The sequence below is a fragment of the Hermetia illucens genome, chromosome 4, assembly GCF_905115235.1.
Source record: "Hermetia illucens chromosome 4, iHerIll2.2.curated.20191125, whole genome shotgun sequence".
In the NCBI taxonomy this organism is placed as follows: domain Eukaryota; kingdom Metazoa; phylum Arthropoda; class Insecta; order Diptera; family Stratiomyidae; genus Hermetia; species Hermetia illucens.
Window position 1 is genome coordinate 114,771,816 of NC_051852.1, and position 18,483 is coordinate 114,790,298.

Sequence of the window (18,483 nt, forward strand, 5' to 3'; positions counted from 1 at the left end):
AGGATGAGGTACATCACAAAAGTGCAGTTTTATGCACCAACGTAAACTTCCAATGCAGAGGAGAAGGAGGCTTTCAATGAGCAATTCAGTGTAGGCCAGGAGAGGGTTCCTAATGGATGGTAATGAATATATTATGGCGAAACATTTTCTTAGAGACCGTAAAGGCCACTGCCTCGTCAGGAAAGCACATTGTTCGAACACAGAGTCTGCCAAAGATCAACTGGGGCTCAACTGGCCGGCAGCGTACACCTAATTATATCGCGATGAACACTAAATTTGAGAGTTGTCTTCTGGATGTACGAAATAAGAGAGGTCACGAATGGAACATCACCTGTGTAATATGGTAATAAAAGCTCCAGCGTCTGTAATGAGTACAATGAGAATATCATCGATTTAACTGACACTGAAAGCATTGTAATAAGTTCGGTAATTGCGAAAGTAGCGTCCTTTCCCGCTCTGATACAAGAGGGGCGTTTTCGAAGGTATGGTCATGTAATTCGCGCTAACGAGACCGAGCCGGCTGAAACAACGGTGGCTTGTTACACTGGATGGTGATTTGAACACATCAAGATGAGCCCTTTGGTCAAATAAAATGGCCCAACTGATCACGACGAGCCAACCCTGCTTGCTAAAGAAAAGAAAAAGTCGATCTCATTACTAGAAAACGGCATATGTATGCCACGTTGCTCAGATTTATTTTGTTGTGCCAGTTACACCTTTCAATTAAGTGTTCTGTTTTTTATTATACATAAAGGATTGATTACCGCCTGTAGCCACTTCCGGTTACGCTGCTTCCAAGGGAAAGGTGAGACATTGTCTGCTGAATTCACTCTGCCTCGAACGGAATTGTCAGTTGTCCTTATGGAAAATAGCTTAGTCGCTTTCCATCAAGGACGTCCCAAGGTGGTGGCATCTCTCCAGCGGTTAATAGTGGTGGATACTTAACGAATACCGGGCAGAAACGGGGTAAAGATGACGAGTTATGTCTCCGAATTAATTATATTGGTGTCAGGGATGTTTCCCTCCGTTATGAATGAAATTACAGAGGGCGCATTGAGAAAGCTGTGCAGGTAAGTTGCAAGTTGCGAACTTGGCATAAATCCAACCAAAATGGATCAAATGCTATTTAGCACCAAAACAAGAGTACTTAAATTTCACAAATGGACAAAGATTAGCATTTTTCTCTAATAAAGAGTCTCTGGGTGTGGTCCTTGATCCTAAGTTAAATTAGAAATTAACATGGAACTGAGGATTAAGAAGTCGTGTATAGAATTCAACGTCTGCAAGAAGACTTTCATGAGGAAATGGGACTCCAACTGCGGATGGTACTTTATATGTATACAACTGCGATCCTTCCTATCGTAACGTACAGTTCTATGGTATGGTGGCCGGCGGTGAGTAAGATCTAAAATAGAACCAAGCTTAGAGTATCCAAAGAACTGTATATACAATTGGTATTGGGGCTCTGATTCAGCAGGATCCCAGTATCAACGTATTTCTACACTTCCTCTCCCTGGATCTTCCTATTGAATAAGCTGCATTATGCAGCGGTGTCACGGAACCTGGACGCTGGTCAGCGAAATCCTACGGCCATAGTAACATCCTAAGAGAAGTGTCACGGGATCTCAGGCATTCCCAATGAACTATAGCAAACGCAAGCGGAGCTTCAGGAGTAGTTGTTGCGATGTGTTGCTTTGTTGAGCCACAGTATTTTTTACCGTCGGAGTCGGAGCAAAAATATTCTTGGATCCACACAGTGTATCCGAGTCGTAAAATCATTCAAGATACGTCAGTGTATCCTAAGAGGCCCCTCGGCGGCCAGCACATAATCCAAGTAGAAAACGTAACCATTCTGACAGACCGCCAAACCCCCATTAATGGCTTATATTCAGCGATGATATCCTCCAAATTGATGGTGTAGTGCAGAAATGCAACATTTTTAGAGGCACGCTGGAAATCACCCTCTTTTGAGTTCCCGGTCATAGGAACATAGAGGGTAATAAGTGGATCGACGGACCAGCCAGATAAAACTCCGCTTTTCACATATTTAACAGCCGCTGACTTCAAAACGCGAAGGCTCACCGCATGCGCCAAGTCGGAGAGGGTTTGGCCTTCCTATAAGAAGACCCGATCGAGAGAGCTTTCAGGTCAGACGTGCGCAAGTACTTACAGGATGACGGCAAATTACATGGTGCATGGGACCATGCTGCCAGGCTCGGTGTATCTTAGAACCTTCATTACCAAATTCGCGGAGAGAACGTTCTACGATCCGATGCGCTCCGATATGAAGCCAAATGAACGTGAACCACTCTAATTGCAAGGATGCAGTTAATGCAGTTTCGCAGTCAAAAATATTGGCAGGATTTGCACCCAATGGTCGCTGCCTGGTTGTTGCGATAGCCGTGTATAACAGTTTATAGCTTATATATGAGAATTGGGCCAAGAAATCTTTTCCGGTATTAACTTATAATCGAGGTTTTCGACTACTGAAACACCAAAAGTGCACTTTGAGACATTTATGATAAGAAGTTCCTGGGCGACTCAGTTAACCACGAGGTAAGGATGAGGGGCGTCAGGAACGGAAAATTACAGGTGAATTCTAAGCTAAATCCAAGACAAACTGCGAGCGATGTGGAGTGATAGAAATGAATTAACTAAAACTGTAGCCCGGATATTGTCGCGAACTACTCATCGGCTTTGGTTAAGTATGCCATTGATCAGCGAATTTGTTCACAATGCTTCCGTGATGACGAGCGTCTTCCACGGCTCTACCATATAGTTTCGTAGGGTAAGTGGGGGTTAAAACACGCATTTTTATTTGGAAATTATGACGCCCAGTGGAGAATTAGTGGGGCGGTAAAGTTTAAATCAGATAGATGGAGATGTCAGGTGTGTTTGCCAGACGAGCAGTCGTTGTTGGGTGGCTACTTAGTTAACAAATCAAAATTTACGAAAACCTTATACTGCGAGTTTTTGCTCAACTAAGTGGGGAAAAACTCCCATATACCCTACATGCTCCGAAGTTATAGACGACTCCATAGTAAAAACGCAAAACGATTCTCGGAATTAGACGTCCAATCTGCCATTTTGAACAAGCTGAATTAGCTGCCTTCAAAATGTGCATGGTCTGAACATTGAACAGAAGGGTTACAACCAAAGAAACTTGAGGATATTATCTGAGATTTTGTTCCCACCTTTTAATCTCAATGCGCAGAGAAATTGAGACTCAAATTCCGACTCTCTCTCTACCACGTTAACATTGATAACTTGTTCAATGTTCATGTATTTGTCATAGATGGAGACCCGATGATATCATGATGTGGTTCAAACGCAACTGCACCTCTACGAAAGCAAACCAAAAAGAACGATGTACTTCCCAAAACGTTTTCAATCGAAATGAACGAAAGGCTACTGACCTCAATTAGTATTGCGAAATGACAACGCTACAATTTTTTTTCGCCTGCGATCCCACCACACAACACGATTCGGGGACCCAAAGACAATACCCCGTGAACTTATCTTTAGTGACATGTTAGAAATGCACACCATAGGTAATATGCCAAAATTAATCACTGACACCAGAGGAGTGGTTCTAGCCGGTTGGGAGCTGGAGAGTATCGGAGGAACCCTCTATGTCGGATCGAAGAATAATTAAATTCCACGTTGAAAACAACTTTAAAGTAGATATAATTAAAAGAGAGTGTTTCCTGTTCACACCTTAGTGGAGTATAGGGCATCTACACAGTCAGACTGTGCTTCAGTTTCACTGTAGTCAAACCTAACGCTGCGCAAGTGATAAGCTCACAGCAGCGAGACAAACACAAGATGAACACAGACACCCATGACAACTGGAATTTGAACCCAGAGCAACCATACGAACCACAGAACTAGAAGCCAAGGCTAAAATGAAGGACAGAGCAATTTCCTCAATTTGCCTAAAATAAGGAAATGTAACATTCACCAGGAAAGTGGAGGGCAGGGTGCATCTACTTCTCAAACCTCATTTCCAGTGTCTTGCCTACGGTGGAGCACAATAACATTCTGTCTAATACAGAGGGAGGAAACTGGAAAACTGAAGAATAGCCAAAGAAGTATGCTTGAAAGCTAAAATAGAATGATCAGGTAGAATTTTCAAGCCACTGAAATCACTCGGAGTGAAAACCATCTTCCAAACATCGATAATAGTCTAAGTAAATATGAAATTTGAAAAACGATTAGGTAACAGCGCGAGCTGGGAGAGCTTAGCTAATATACGGAAGACTCCCTCACAGCAGACGTGAATGAAAAAGTACTGTGAAGCAATGGATAAGCAGACCAGTATATTTCACGCACATAAGGAATTTTGCGGTGGAATTTCCAACCTGGACAGAAATCGAAGCAGGAGTATTCTCAAATACGCATAGTGTAGCCGAGTCTTACCCCCAGCGTATTCCAAGTGCAGGTATGTTACCCCCAATTGTAGCCAAGCCACCATGAAAGCTTTGTACTCGGTGGAGACATCATCCCAGCTGGTGGGGACAGGTGGAACTCCTATTGTTAGTGCATCCCGCTGGTGACTTTGAAGTGTGCAGTGCTTCACAACCCCAAGCTTTCGGGGCGGACACGACTAACTCGTACAGGAATACGAGGATTTTCACGAACCACTGGCTTACTATTTTTTACTATTTTTTCTCTCTGCGGCAAGCGATGGAAAAACTGTTGGAATTTGGACATCCGTTGCACCGTTTTTCATCGACTTTAAAGCCGCCTATGATAGCATAGCCAGGGTAAAACTGTACCAGACATCAACAACGGTCTACGACAAGGGGATGCCGTATCATGCGTTCTCTTTAACTTCGCCCTCGAGAAAGTGATCCGTGATGCTGAGGTAAATGCAAGAGGTACGATCCTCTTCAAGTCCACCCAACTACTGGCCTATGCTGACGATATCAACATCATGGGAAAAACCACCCGAGACGTACAAACTGCCTTCATCCAGATCGAGCAGGCGGCCATTGGGGCGAGATCTTGGGCTGCACATCAATGAAGGCAAGACAAAATATATGGTGGCAACATCAGCACCAAAGACAATCAACCAACAACATCAAACCGCACTGGTCAAACACGAAGAAGAATAAGGATAGGAGAATACAACTTTGAGACCGTTGAAAATCACAACCGATAACAGCCACGATGATGAAATCCGCGCACGGTTGTTGGCAGCCAACAAAGCCTATTTCAGCTTACAAAGACTGTTCCGCTCGAAACGTCTCACCATAGGGTCAAAGCTCTTACTGTACAAGACTATGATCTTGCCAGTCCTCATGTATTCCTAGGAAACTTGGGTTCTTAGCAAGAAAAATTGCGAACTCTTGGCCGCGTTCGAGAGAAGAATCCTCCGAAGAATTTTTGGCGCCCTATATGAGGATGGACGATTCCGTAGCCTACACAATGACGAAATCTATGAGCGATACCATGATTGTCCGGTTGTGGATAAAATCCGGCTCAATAGGTTACGGTGGACGGGTCACTTAATCCGTATGGATGAGGATGATCCCACCCGGAAAGTCTAAAAGGGCAATATCTATGGTAGAAAAAGAAGACGAGGCATACCCTGCTTAAGATGGAGCGATGGCGTAGGTCAGGACGCCAGACAGCTTTTAGGGATATCGAATTGGTAGACCTCGGCGCAAAACCGGGATGTCTGGAGTTCCTTATTAGGGCAGGCCTAGACTGGATACCGGTTGTTGCACCGTTGATGATGATGACTGGCTTACTATAGGCCAGGTGGGAGAACTTCGTGAATACCATGCTGGCTGTCAAAATGTAGGCTGTATAAACTTTGCTCCCTTTTTCCTTCCCGCAAAAGTCGCGATATTAAGACTTTCTAGCACAAAAGCAAAACGGTCACTTATACCTACCAATAGCTACTCATATTTCGAGCAAGCACTGAGGTCCAGCCAGGTCAGCTATAAATTGATATAACAAGGTCTTGATAAATTAGGTGTGCTTGACGTTTACAATAAAGTCTGGATACTGGCTTGTGGTGCAAATTGCTGAAGGTCAGGACGTCACAGATATGCTGTATGCATACCATCATGTTGTGCCATTATTTATCATATGTCTCACATATAATGGAAGACCTCATCTTCACCTTCAATCTGATCATACACATCGAATAATATGGACCACTAATATGTCATTATTCAATGATCTATCTATCTTACAGAAGGGGCTTTCTCTTCTACGTATTATTTACTTTTGTTGTTCATTATCGCGTTCATTAACGAATTTCAGTTTTCAAATTTAAAACCTGTGTGGTCGTTTTAACATTTGAAATTATTTCCTTCTATTTACATATAAATCAGGACTCTGTACATTGTTTTCTGATTAAGGGCAAACTCTCAATTTTTACCCTACATCAACTTTTTCTCGCAGTTGTTCACCATGGCATTCTCCATCTGATGCAACCTTGCAATCCAATGACGGCCTACCCAACAAAAAGCCACCTCAGTGCAAATTTCATAACACTTTACCTAAAGCTTGCAAAAGTAATATTGTTCACTCCCATCTAATCTTCCCATGTAAGCAAACAAAATACATGAATTGAATCAATTGACCATGATAATGGGACTGCAGACGCCAGGTAACCAATGGTTCGCATATTTTCTGCACATGCGAGAAGCAGCAAAAAGCACATAACGCCATTACACCTTTTATTAACTTTTATTAGCGGTAAACTCGCGTTACCTCAGCACATTAATGGTCTGCATTGTGTTTTGCCTACTTAACATATTACAGAGGGAAAAGTGCTAATGAAATGCATTTTACAGGTGGTAACGAATTTTGATTAAGATTGAACTTGCATTAGAGTGCTGGGAAGTCAGCAACTAAATGCATCAGCGATAATCAGACCTAATGGCTTTTTATTTCTGCCAACTAAACCTCAATGTGGGTGCATAACAAATAATTTACTAGACCGCACTTTTTACACTAACTGCACCATTGCTATAGACGTTATTCTGAAGTAAGTCAGTCTTCAACAGATTAAGGAGTTTAGATCTTCCTGCTCATTCTTCCCTTCTGGGTTTATACTATAACTTCTCCTTTGCTCATCTATAGTAAATTTCCTTGAATTTCAATACCTTTCTAATGCGTTCTGCATAATTGATACCTTCGGACTATTAAAAGGCAAAGATTTTCTACACAAGCTCCCTCGACCTAGACCTGGGTTCAAACCTCAAATTATTGTGGGCTACGAATTGCTGACCAAATGAGTACCCTAACATACCCGGAGTCAACCACCGGGCATTTTGTTCATCTTCTTTCCTTCAGACTGTTGACTTATTCGCTCTTTCTGAAGATGATTTTCTTCAGAGTTAAATCCGTAACGAAATAAAAAGCACTCAAAACATCAACAATTAGCAAAAACCGAATCTTTTCAACCAACTTTAATGAAGGAATTTTAAACAGAATTCACTAAACCCCCAGCCAATCTATTTCCATTTTTCCGCTCTCACCCTAGAGAATGCCTGGAATATTCTCTCCCCTGCAACACAACTTTTTGATTATCAAAGAACCTTGTACTGCTCCTGTGGCTGATGTATACAATTAAACCGCAACGTGCTTGAAACTTGCTATGTAAACAAAGATCCTAATTGACATAATTTTCTCATTATATAGAAAAGTAGCAGAAGACTAGAAAGCGAAATTAAAACCATTAATTAATGAGTTGCTAATAAACTTAAAATATTATCAACCACCCGAGCAAGAAATGATTTCCCAAATTAGATAAAGCTTCCCTTAAAGATGGAACTAATTAATATAATGATACTTCTTGTGCTAATGAAGACTTGAATAGCTTATCATGATTGGAAGGACACGCGTGCACATGAAGGACTCTTTCGTGAAAAGTATGGAAATAATATGTTGCAAAACTTATTGACTAAATGTAATAATCTCTTAGAAAATGTAGCAGGTATGCTATCTACGCGAGGCCCTCGTCGGAAGGAGCTATCTACCCAAGTCGCACAGGATAAAGTTCCATTTCCACACCTGGTTCAAAGTGAAAGTTTCGCAATAAAGAAAGTTTTTATCGGTAATTACCAAACGATCTTGAAAGTTGTAGAAAGTTGCAGATGACAAATCATAATCTCTGCATTTTCCTTTCTTCCAAAGGTATATTGCCATATGTTGTACCAATTAAATGAAAGGAGAATCAAATTTTGATTTAAACCCTGCTTTTTGGATTCACTATCTAATGCTTTCAGTTCTTATATCATGAGCGGATAATAGCTGATTTGTGCAACTTTGTTTAATTTGTATGTTGGACCCTCCTTTTTCGACGATTACCTACCTTACCGTGGTGAGGCAGAATATCTAAATAACCAGAGGTGAAACCTGAAGCTAAGCAACAAACCAACCCGAAGCCAAGATGTGACTACCGTACCGGTAGCTGAATGGACGAAGGGTGAAGGCGCCCCGTTTCGACTAATTTAGTCTCTTAAAAATCAATGGAAAACCTAATCTAGGTTCATATTCTCCATTTATTCAATTGGCTTCTGATCCAACTGAAACCCAGTCCTTAACGGAAGAAGCAAAGCAGGCCTCTTCTGTGAGCACTCCTGAGTCAATCTCCAGTCAGCGCTACCTGCTGAGTCTTACATCCGGCACTACTACTAGTGACAAACCAAAGCAACAGCAGTTTTCCGACGCTCGCACATTATCAACCCAAAACGTAGCAAGAAAGGCTCAGCTGATAAAAGTCCCCATTTGCAGCTTAGGTTGCAAAAGCCAATGGGTGGGTATTGTATGACGGCACAAATCCAGCTCAGCCAGTACCGCTCTTCACTCCACGATGTGTGAGAGAGTGCACGACTAACTCTGAGCAGAGCTTCCAAGCTCCCTGTGTTCAACAAGTCCTTTCTCTGGCTTACGAATCAGAAGCGTAAAGACAATGAGGCTCTGGAATAACTTCGTGCTTAGAACATCTTCAACACATTCACCTAGATGGTGCTAGGTAACAGAGCAGGATAGTGAGACAACAGGCATCCTTGAAGGTTCGGGAACAATGGCATTGCAATCTGCTCTATAGGCTTGCGACCGTCGTGTTCCAAGTTTCAGGTCTTAATACCAGTGATAGGAACGGGCAGTCCAAGGCATCTTCATCTTAAATACAGATGAGATCCAATATTTTCCAAATAAATTTGCAGAATTACAAAAATCCACTGCACTAATCAGTAGTCGGATCAATAATTGTAATATGCTCAACTGTTACTTGCCAACGGGAGGGCTAAATCTCGCTCCTGCTTGCATGGCGATACCATAGCGGTAAAATTAACCATAAAAAGCCAACAGGGAGAAAAGAAGATTCTTTGGTGCTGTGCCCATTTTTCCTATGACGAGGACAAAATGTCCAGCGAGATATTCATTGGAGCTATCCAATATGTTAAAAGTAAAGGTAGAGCTATAATAGCAAGATCAAGATGGGACATTGGCAATGACGGCACGATGGTTGAAGAGGTACAACGTTAGAATCCCAATCTTGCCGCTCTGGGTTCGAATCCCAGTCGCCATGAGTGTCCGTGTTCGTCTTGTATTTGCCTCACTTCTGTGAGCTTATCACTTGCACATTGTTAAGTGTAATGATAGTGAAACTTAAGCACAAACTGATTGTGTGGATGCCCTATACTCCACCAAGGAGTAAACAGGAAACACTAAGATGCGACCTTAATGCCCATCATATATTTTGGGCAAGCTCTGACATCAAGGCGAAAGGATCGAGACTATTGTATACTATCTCTGGTTGGGACGAAAAGCCAGATCCTCAGCTTGGATAATGAACCTATTTCCCTCAATGCCATCAGGCACCTCTCGTTCAAGAGTGGAGAGTGTCGAACAATATCATGCTTTCATTGATTCACTGATTTCGTAATGGTCATAGATTTACCACCATTTTGGAATACCGATTGAACTGATTGAACTTTGTCATTAAACTTAGTAAAATCATGCTCTACGTTATAGCCTACATTGCTGCAAAATTTCGTGATTCTGATAAACGTAAGGGGGGTTTTGCAGTCAATTACTAAAAATGATAGTAATATATGTACTATTATGGAGGGTATTTCGGAGCCTAGGTACCATATAGTGGCAGCCTCGTGATTTTTTAATATTTCTTAGTTGGGTAGTTTCTGAGAATGGGTCCATTAAAGAAATGATCACTACCGACTCCCCGCGCTCCCCACCTTTCAAAAATTTGATTTCATTTGATATCCCACACGACTTCATTTGGTAAAAAAATATGCACCCCGTTTTGCATGTATGGTGACTCCCCCTAAATTCGCGGCTCTACTAATACTAAATCTGCATATGCGGAACATATGCTACGAATTCTTGACACATCCTTAAGTTCCAATTACCTGCGTGATGTGAAAATAATATTTATTCCCAAACCCAGGAAACCATCATCAGCTTCCGACCGATCAGTCAAACTTGTTTCTACTAAAAAACTAGAAAGACTAATAGATCGTTTTGGTAAGGGATACACTCCTAAGCGGCCGCTTCAATGTAGGCTACATGCCTACGAGGAGGCAAAGCCGGTGTCTGAAAAAGCACATTTATAAACATGGAATGTGCTATTAATTACGCCATCAATCCGCTGTTAATTAGTAGGCTTCTTTACATAATTATAAGAAAGTTTGCAGACTTTCTGTGACTTGCAGACACTATCTGACCACTGGAATGCAACTCTGCAGATAATCCTCGGTAAGGGACTATAATGCAACAAAGGGGTGAATGTTAGGAAGGCTGAATTGGTCATGTTTACTAGAAACATTAAATTGAGCATTTACACAGCACGCACCTTATCAGAGGAGTATTAGTGCATCTTGACTCCAAGCTAACGTGAAAATATCACGTCCGGAAACAATATCTGTATTCATACAAATTGCTCTGGTGTGCAAAACGGCACTCCAAGCTGTACTTAATCTACCCTCAATCTTTTGAAGGTGAAACGAAAAGCAGCTAATGGCGCATATACGGTTGATACCATTGGCACATAGTAAGGCAACCAATTATACGGCCATGCCGCCATGTGCAAAAACCCCTTTAGAAGGCTCTTGTCATCACCGATCATATGGGTTCCGTATTTGTCCTTGATAAACATACTCTGTCGTAATCACCAAAAGGAGAAAACGGGTTCACAAATGGTCACGAGTCTTCACAAAGCTAATAATCCTCATAAACGGTAGAGTCATGAAAGATGCATCAGACTCAATGGTGTTCGCGGAAACCTCGATTAGGGAACTGACATGACCTCATGGAAAAATGACTTCTACATTTAAGGCGGAGATATAGGCGATTTTATTGACAATTGAAAAAGTATTTTCAACAAAACTGGTGAGATCGTACCATTCGTATCTACTGCAACAGTCGGGTAGTATTATCAGCACTAAATAGCAACAACATATCAAGCTATAGACATTGTATAATTAACAGCGGCACTTCCTAGAAGATGTGTGGAACTCACTGATTCCGCCCCCTTAATGTCATTTTTGCGCTCACTAATGTGCCTCCTCCATCCTTCACAAATACACACCGACCAGCAAGGAAAACCCACAATACCAATAGCAAAACTGTTAAAATTGCGGATCGACTTGATGAAAGGTACGTGTACATGAAGGGAATACTTCGCAATGATCTAAACGGAAGAATTTTCTCGCTTGTCACTGCCACAAGCAGTGCTGGCATTCGGCATCTTTGGACGCTCCAAAAACCGACGAAGCTTTCGAACGAATGAAGCCGAGGAGGCAACAGGATCTGATGATAATGCAACTAAGCTTTGCAGAGTGGTGAACTAGAACCCGACACTCTGGGCCAATTATTTCGCAGTCACACAACTAACTAACTTCTTTGACATTACAAATCCTATCAATGACATGGACCGCAAAGGAGAAAATTTCGTCCCGATTGATCCCATGACACGCTTAATCCCTAAGCAACCATTTGGTTGTTCGTAATGAGACATTATGAGATCCGCTGTCCATTCTACAATGTCTTCCTGGATTTAGGAAAGGCATTTGAGCGCGTGATGCTCAGGTTTATCTGATATGCATTGCAACAACAGCCAGGGTTAGACATGAAATGACAACACGCCTAAATTTAAAATGATCACTTCTGGGCATCAATATTACTCATATAATTATTAATTAATTTCAGCGACACATGCCCTGCCACAGTCTATCACTCCAAATCCTGGACGGCTACCCCAAATAATGAACACCACTTCGCAATTATGAGAATGGAGATGCTAGTTACCCGAGCCGATGGTGATTCGCTGGAATTGGCCTCAACATCCACGAACGTCACGAAGTTTCGAAATGAGAAATTGTTCACTTGTAACGTTACAAAGGTAGTTTCCTTAATATTAGTGTCCAGGCTGGCTCTGGTCAAGGTGCATAACTCGCCGAGTGGATATCATCTATGTTGCTCATTCGTAGGTTTCAGCCTCTTTGAAGGAATTTCAATTTTCCAATTATTATCCTTCCTTCAACGTATAATAAATAATTCAAATCAAAAGAAGAGATTGTAGTATCTGCAATAGAGTGCAGCTAGTTTGGACAAGATAGATTAGATATTCTTCTAAAAACTTATCCCGAAGCAGTATATAACGATCATCCTAAACTTTCTCATAGGATATACCCAGTTTGAATGGCATCAGAATAATGAAATAATTTTACGGTGGAACCCTCTACATCAGTGCTTTATTCACCAATTAATAAAAGGGAGCATCAGCTACCTTGAAGTCAATGAATTCATCCAAGCACTTATTTATCGGAATCAGACCTTTCTATTCATTTTCTGAAATATAACGTACCGCCCATAGCCCCCACAAAATGTACTTCTAATTTTCCAGCTTCCCAATTTTCCAAAAAAAAAAACCAGTATCAGCTTAATCCCTATGAGTGTAAACCTATCTCCATCCTACCCTCCTCTGTCAAAAATTTTAAATCGAAGTACCCAATCTCACATCTGGCATCTCTGGCTTGTCACTTAGTAATCCGTCACCCAGCCCAATCGCTCGGTAGAACATCCACTTATTTTTCTTAGAAAAAATATTATTTTCGGCGCTGGGAACGCAAAAGTGCAGCCTGCCTGTTATATTTACCGAGAGTTTTAGATTCCCTGTTACGGATTTGCTTCAAAGGATTACAAAATCTTTAATTTCCATCCATTCCTAGGTGGGCATTCCAAGTCAACACAAACAACCACTTTTCATCTTTAGGCACATGCGCACCTAATATCCCTCAAAGTTCAATCGTTTCAGCAAGCCATTTTTCCTATCCAATGCAGACCTATCTAAACTAATCACTCACCTAAATCCACCAAAATTCTTCAATACCCTGTCAACTCCATTCTTTACTTTTATATGGCTACCATTTATCTACGAGCCATTGTTCGCTGTTCACTTAAATGCGCTTCAGCTCACCCCAAATTCCCAAGAGACCCACACTCCTCTTGTACTGTTCTGCGTCAAGTGCCCTCGGGGCGACCCATTCATCGACCATTTTGGAAGAGTAGGTTCCACTTACATCGCATACGGGTTACGGGTCTGTGCACCGATCAAGTTCATCGTTTCAAATAGTATCGGGCTAGCGTGCCGCCGATGACAAGTGTTCACGGAGGCAGCAGTGGCCACTTTCCATATGCCACCGTCATATAGCACCACTGAAAGAACACTGGCACAAAAAAGTCTCATCTAGATCTTGGCGTGATTTGACGTCGGATACCAGTCGAATCAGCTGTGAATGAGTACCTGAGTCAAATCAGGGTAATAATCTCGGACGAACGCAATGCTGACCACTTTGCATCCTACAGTGTACTATAGTGTACCGTTACGGTCTTGAATGAAGTGGAACAATATGGATTGTTGCGCCAACGATAGGGAAGGCGAGATAACCCGTCAGACTGTGAACTTTGGTTTTGTTGGTGTTTACCTTCAGTTCAACTCTACTTGTCTCTCTTTCCAAATGCATGGATAGCCCAGGTCCATGACCCGGTGGGAATGGTGAGAGAGCAAACAGATGCTATCAAAGTAGTTGACGCGTTTAAGGAAAGATGTCATAGTCCATTGAACAGCTCCCCGTCCTCTGAGCAAAACAGCATAAAGAACATTACCGATAACAAGAAGAAGAAACATCGTGGACAAGATGCAACCCTGGCGAACTTCGCTTTGTACCTCACATAATATTTTGCACCATCATATGGAATATTTCGTCACCTATACAATAGCTATTAGTTTCTCCGAAATGCCCTCCTGCGTTCAAGATACACTCAATGTCCACCCTCTTGAATATTTTCTCAAAATTGACGAAGAGCAAGTGAAGCGAAGATCTAAACTCTTGATGTGGTCAATGCAAGAGGATCCAGCGCGGAAACCAGCTTGCTTTTCGTCAATCAAGCTTTCAAGATGTTCTTTGATGCATTCCAGGATTACTTTAGGTATTATCTTTGTAACGGCAGGAAGCACATGGATCCCCTCCCCTAGTCCCCGATAATTCGTATCAATTGTCTTTAACGATAGCATGAGGCTGCCGGCGCACGGATTGAGTGAATAGGTTAGTCCGTATGCACTCGATGAAGGGCTAGACCAATTGGTGGAAAACTTTCTCCCACTTTTTTCATCCACATATCCCTCTTTTGGGACGACTGACTATTAATTTATTACGAAGTACCAACTCGTCGATGAACTGGGAGTTTAGAATAAGTATTCCCTGCTTATGATCAAAGGCGACTTCATCAGCTGAAATTACCGAGATGGAGCCTGAAACACGGTCTTGGAGACTATAACAACAATAGTGAGAAATGTGTAAACTTCTGCAGGTTGCACCTCCTCGTAAAAAGGGCAAAATGGTTCGAGCGCTAGATTTCGATGGCCAATCAAATCGATAACATTATTGGGATTCGTCTTTTGATTTTTGGTTTTAGGGCAGCTATGCGTAACCTCCAATGCAAGTTGCCAGCCCCTTTTTGAAGAGAGGTGAAGAACATTCAGATTATGGCACCGCCTGTTTAGTTCAGTCTGCAGAACATGAGGCGCTAATCTCATAAAAGAGATGCCCACATATAACTACGTTAACCTAGGCCTTTTGTGTAAAACAAAACCTTATTAAAACCGATTCACTGGCTGCCTGTTAGATCCTCCATACATGCAAAAGGGATGTATAACTTTGTTACACCGAATATAGTCAAGTGGTCTCATCTCATACTTTTCAAAGCCGGTTTTAGTTCTAATGTTGAATGCACAAAGGGAGAGAGCGGCGGCAAAATTCATTCCATTTCTTCCACGGACCTATTTTGAGTAGTTATCCAACCAAAAAAGCAGAAAAAAATCACCAAGCTGCCGAGGACGAAAACCAATCTGTCCAACTTCCGAATTCATCATCCAAACTCTGCAATGTAGCAGAAGAACCTGCCTCGTGACAATGGAGGTAAAGGCGTGGTTGACGTGGCGGCACACAGCATCGCCAAATCGACTTACTGCACGCTTATTTTTACAGCAAAAAGCAGGCGAGTCCCTTGAATGTGGCTGTTTGTAAGGCAGATTGTGGGCTAAGTCCACTTAACTTGAAGGATCGACCTTTCAGTTCTCTGAGTTGCTGAAACGGAGCGATTTATGTGTGCTATTCAGGACGGCATGATCGCTTATAAAAAGCTCATAATGATAGAGCGGGTAGAGAACGACCAGTGCAGAAAGTGGCTTGGCATTAGAGACGCTGGATCATCTCATTTCTGGCTGCCCTGTAATGACACCTGTGCAATACACAAACAGGCATAATGCTGTATTGAAGGTGATTCACCAAAACCTTGCATATAAGCATGTTCTGATCACGGAAACACGTCCGGTCTATTGGTATGAGCCGCAAGCAGTATTTGATAACTCTACTTACAGCATGCATTGAGACCGCAAGGTCTAAATGATCGCCATACACCACACAATAAGCCTTACGTACTGTTAGTTGACAAGACAGGTCGCTCCGCGTATATTATGGTTGTTGCTATCCCCCATAATAGCAACATTGAACGGATATACGGGGAGAGGAAGGTGAACTATGAGCCACTGGCTCGGGAAATTTAGCATCTCGAGCGAGTGGTCGTAGTTCCCATAATATTGTCAGCTACAGGTATTGTACCTAAATCCCTGACAGCTTCCCTTGACATCCTGCGACTCTCACACAGTTTGCTTCAAACCATGAAGAAGTATATCATTCTGCATACGCATTCGATGTTGCGAGGAGTTCTCGACGGAGTCTCCCATTAACTTGTCGCCCTCCACAACCACCAGGGCCCCTTTATATTTTAAGCAGGTAGGATCGTCGAACCTGAGCCGTCCAATGCGAATTCCAATGCTCCAGATTCAATGCACGTGATTTGTAAATGAGAGGAGAACCAAGGATTTCATTCAACTTTTCTAGTTAGCTAGCATATGGGAAAGCAAGTTCATGTTGATGGATGCTTCGTCAGAAGTGCCAATTATAGCAATTAAAACTTACCTCTTTTTGGGTTTGTACAACAGCTCTACCCTCAACTTAAGAATTCCCTGACAACTTCCCACATTCGCTAGTTTATTACACCATCTATGCTCGTCTGCATATTAGGTACAAATCTTTTATCACTTTGACTAGCAAATTACTGGTTTTCCAGTTACGAAGAATGCTTAAAATACGATTATCATCTAAATCTAATGAAAGTCCTATCCCTCTGTTCCATTAACGCGAATTTTCTAAATCTTCGGATCCCCTATGAACTGCAGTCTCCTCATTTCATATCCTGTATGCTATTTTTCACACAGGAAACAGAGACCAATGAATTTGCCCCATAATATACGTTATAATATAATACAGCAAGGAAGTAAAAAGATTGCCGTGCCGCACCTTCTTATCTTTAATTGCTAAGGGAAATTATAATTACACGGAGTAAATATACAGTACAGCACTTACTTGTCTAGACATAAGAAAGTCCTGTCCTCCATAAAACATTTGAATTGGAACTTGAACGTTTTTCAGGTTATATTCAGGAGGTGTTGTCCTCTTGTACAAACGATAGTTATTTTGCCTTGATCTATAGTCGTACTGTTGAAATTTACCTAAGGATCAGATACATAAAGAAGTTTATGTGCATGTCATCGCGTTTTATGTAAATATCTTCGCTTTCTTTTTCACTTACCCGACTGGATAAGCTGGCCAAAATGTATGATTTGCTTTGTAGAAACTCCAGCGGGGGTTGTTTCGTAAATCTTTGGTAACAAAGCCTGAAATAATGAGAAAAGTATTATTGCTCCAGAAATTTAATAGAAATATGAAAAAGTCAATTCCTGGCGGTGCCATGTGAAGCTTAGTAAGGTTCATTGGGGCATTTGCTAGCAATTATTTTCAATAACCTTAAATATGGTTCGAACTGTGAGGTGCTGCAAAATACAAAACTTCAGATATCCAAACGTGTTGAGAAGTCTATATATGACAATTTCCAATATCACAAAAAATAATAAAAAAAACTACAAAATGGAACAAGTTATGGACGTTAAACCATACCGAAGGTTGAAGAAGAATTAGATACAGCGTAAATCAGAACGGCCATTCAGAAAACTCGAAAAGAATGCTGGATCCATTGGTCAACCCAAGTGATGTTTTCCTTGGCTTCACCGCTTTGAGGAAGACTAAAAAAATGCCCTACGGAAATAAAAAACCCTCTGTCCGGAAATTTAAAGTTTCACGAGTAGATAATTTATGTACGCCAGCCCGACAATAATTCCAGGCCAAGAAAACAGTATACGCGAAATTCAACTCCCGGTACAATTTTATTACCCAAATTTTCACTACCAAGTATTTAAGTGACCAAGTTTCCTAGGTACTCTAAATACCCGAAAATTAAGCGTAGATTTGAAAATCTATAAGGCCGATATCAGCGTCCAGCACTAATAAGCTTCCTCCTCCCCATGACGAAAAAGAGATATTTTCTGGCAATCTAACGGAAAGAATCAAAAATCAAGAATGCAAAATTTCGGAGAAGTTGAATGCCAAAAAACAAAGTTCGTTTTTCAGGTTTTGTGTAAACACAAAACCTTATTAAAATCGGTTTACTGTCTGTCTGTTTGTCCGTCACACGCATTTTTCTCGGAGACGGTTATAGCGATTGACACCAAATTTGGTAGAAAGGTGGGAACTGTGAACGCTCACGCATACAGTGAATTACATCCTTTTACGTTGAATTTAAGGGGGAGTCCCCATACTTGCAAAAGGGGGGTGTAAAAATTTTTTTCATCAAATATAGTCATGCGGGGTATCAAGGTATCGATTAGTACTTTTCAAAGCCGATCTTAGTTTTGACATTCGTTGGAAGGGTGGGGAGCGCGGGGGGTTGAAACTGATCACTTCTTTAAGGGGGCCATTCTCAGAAACTACCAAACCGAAAAATCTGAAAAAAATCAGGAGGCTGCCACTATATGGT

At 41.7% G+C, this 18,483-nt stretch overlaps 1 protein-coding gene across 1 annotated transcript in view; it reads right to left on the bottom strand.

Annotated features, from left to right (window-relative positions):
* LOC119654864 (lipase 3) overlaps positions 1–18,483 on the bottom strand; it is a 41,199-nt gene that overhangs the window by 13,397 nt on the left and 9,319 nt on the right. Inside the window, exons 3-4 of the mRNA XM_038060453.1 lie at positions 17,203–17,287; positions 16,977–17,122 (exon numbers count right to left, since the gene is read on the bottom strand). Of these exons, the coding sequence (XP_037916381.1) occupies positions 16,977–17,122; positions 17,203–17,287 (231 nt within the window). The remainder of the gene's footprint in view (positions 1–16,976; positions 17,123–17,202; positions 17,288–18,483) is intronic.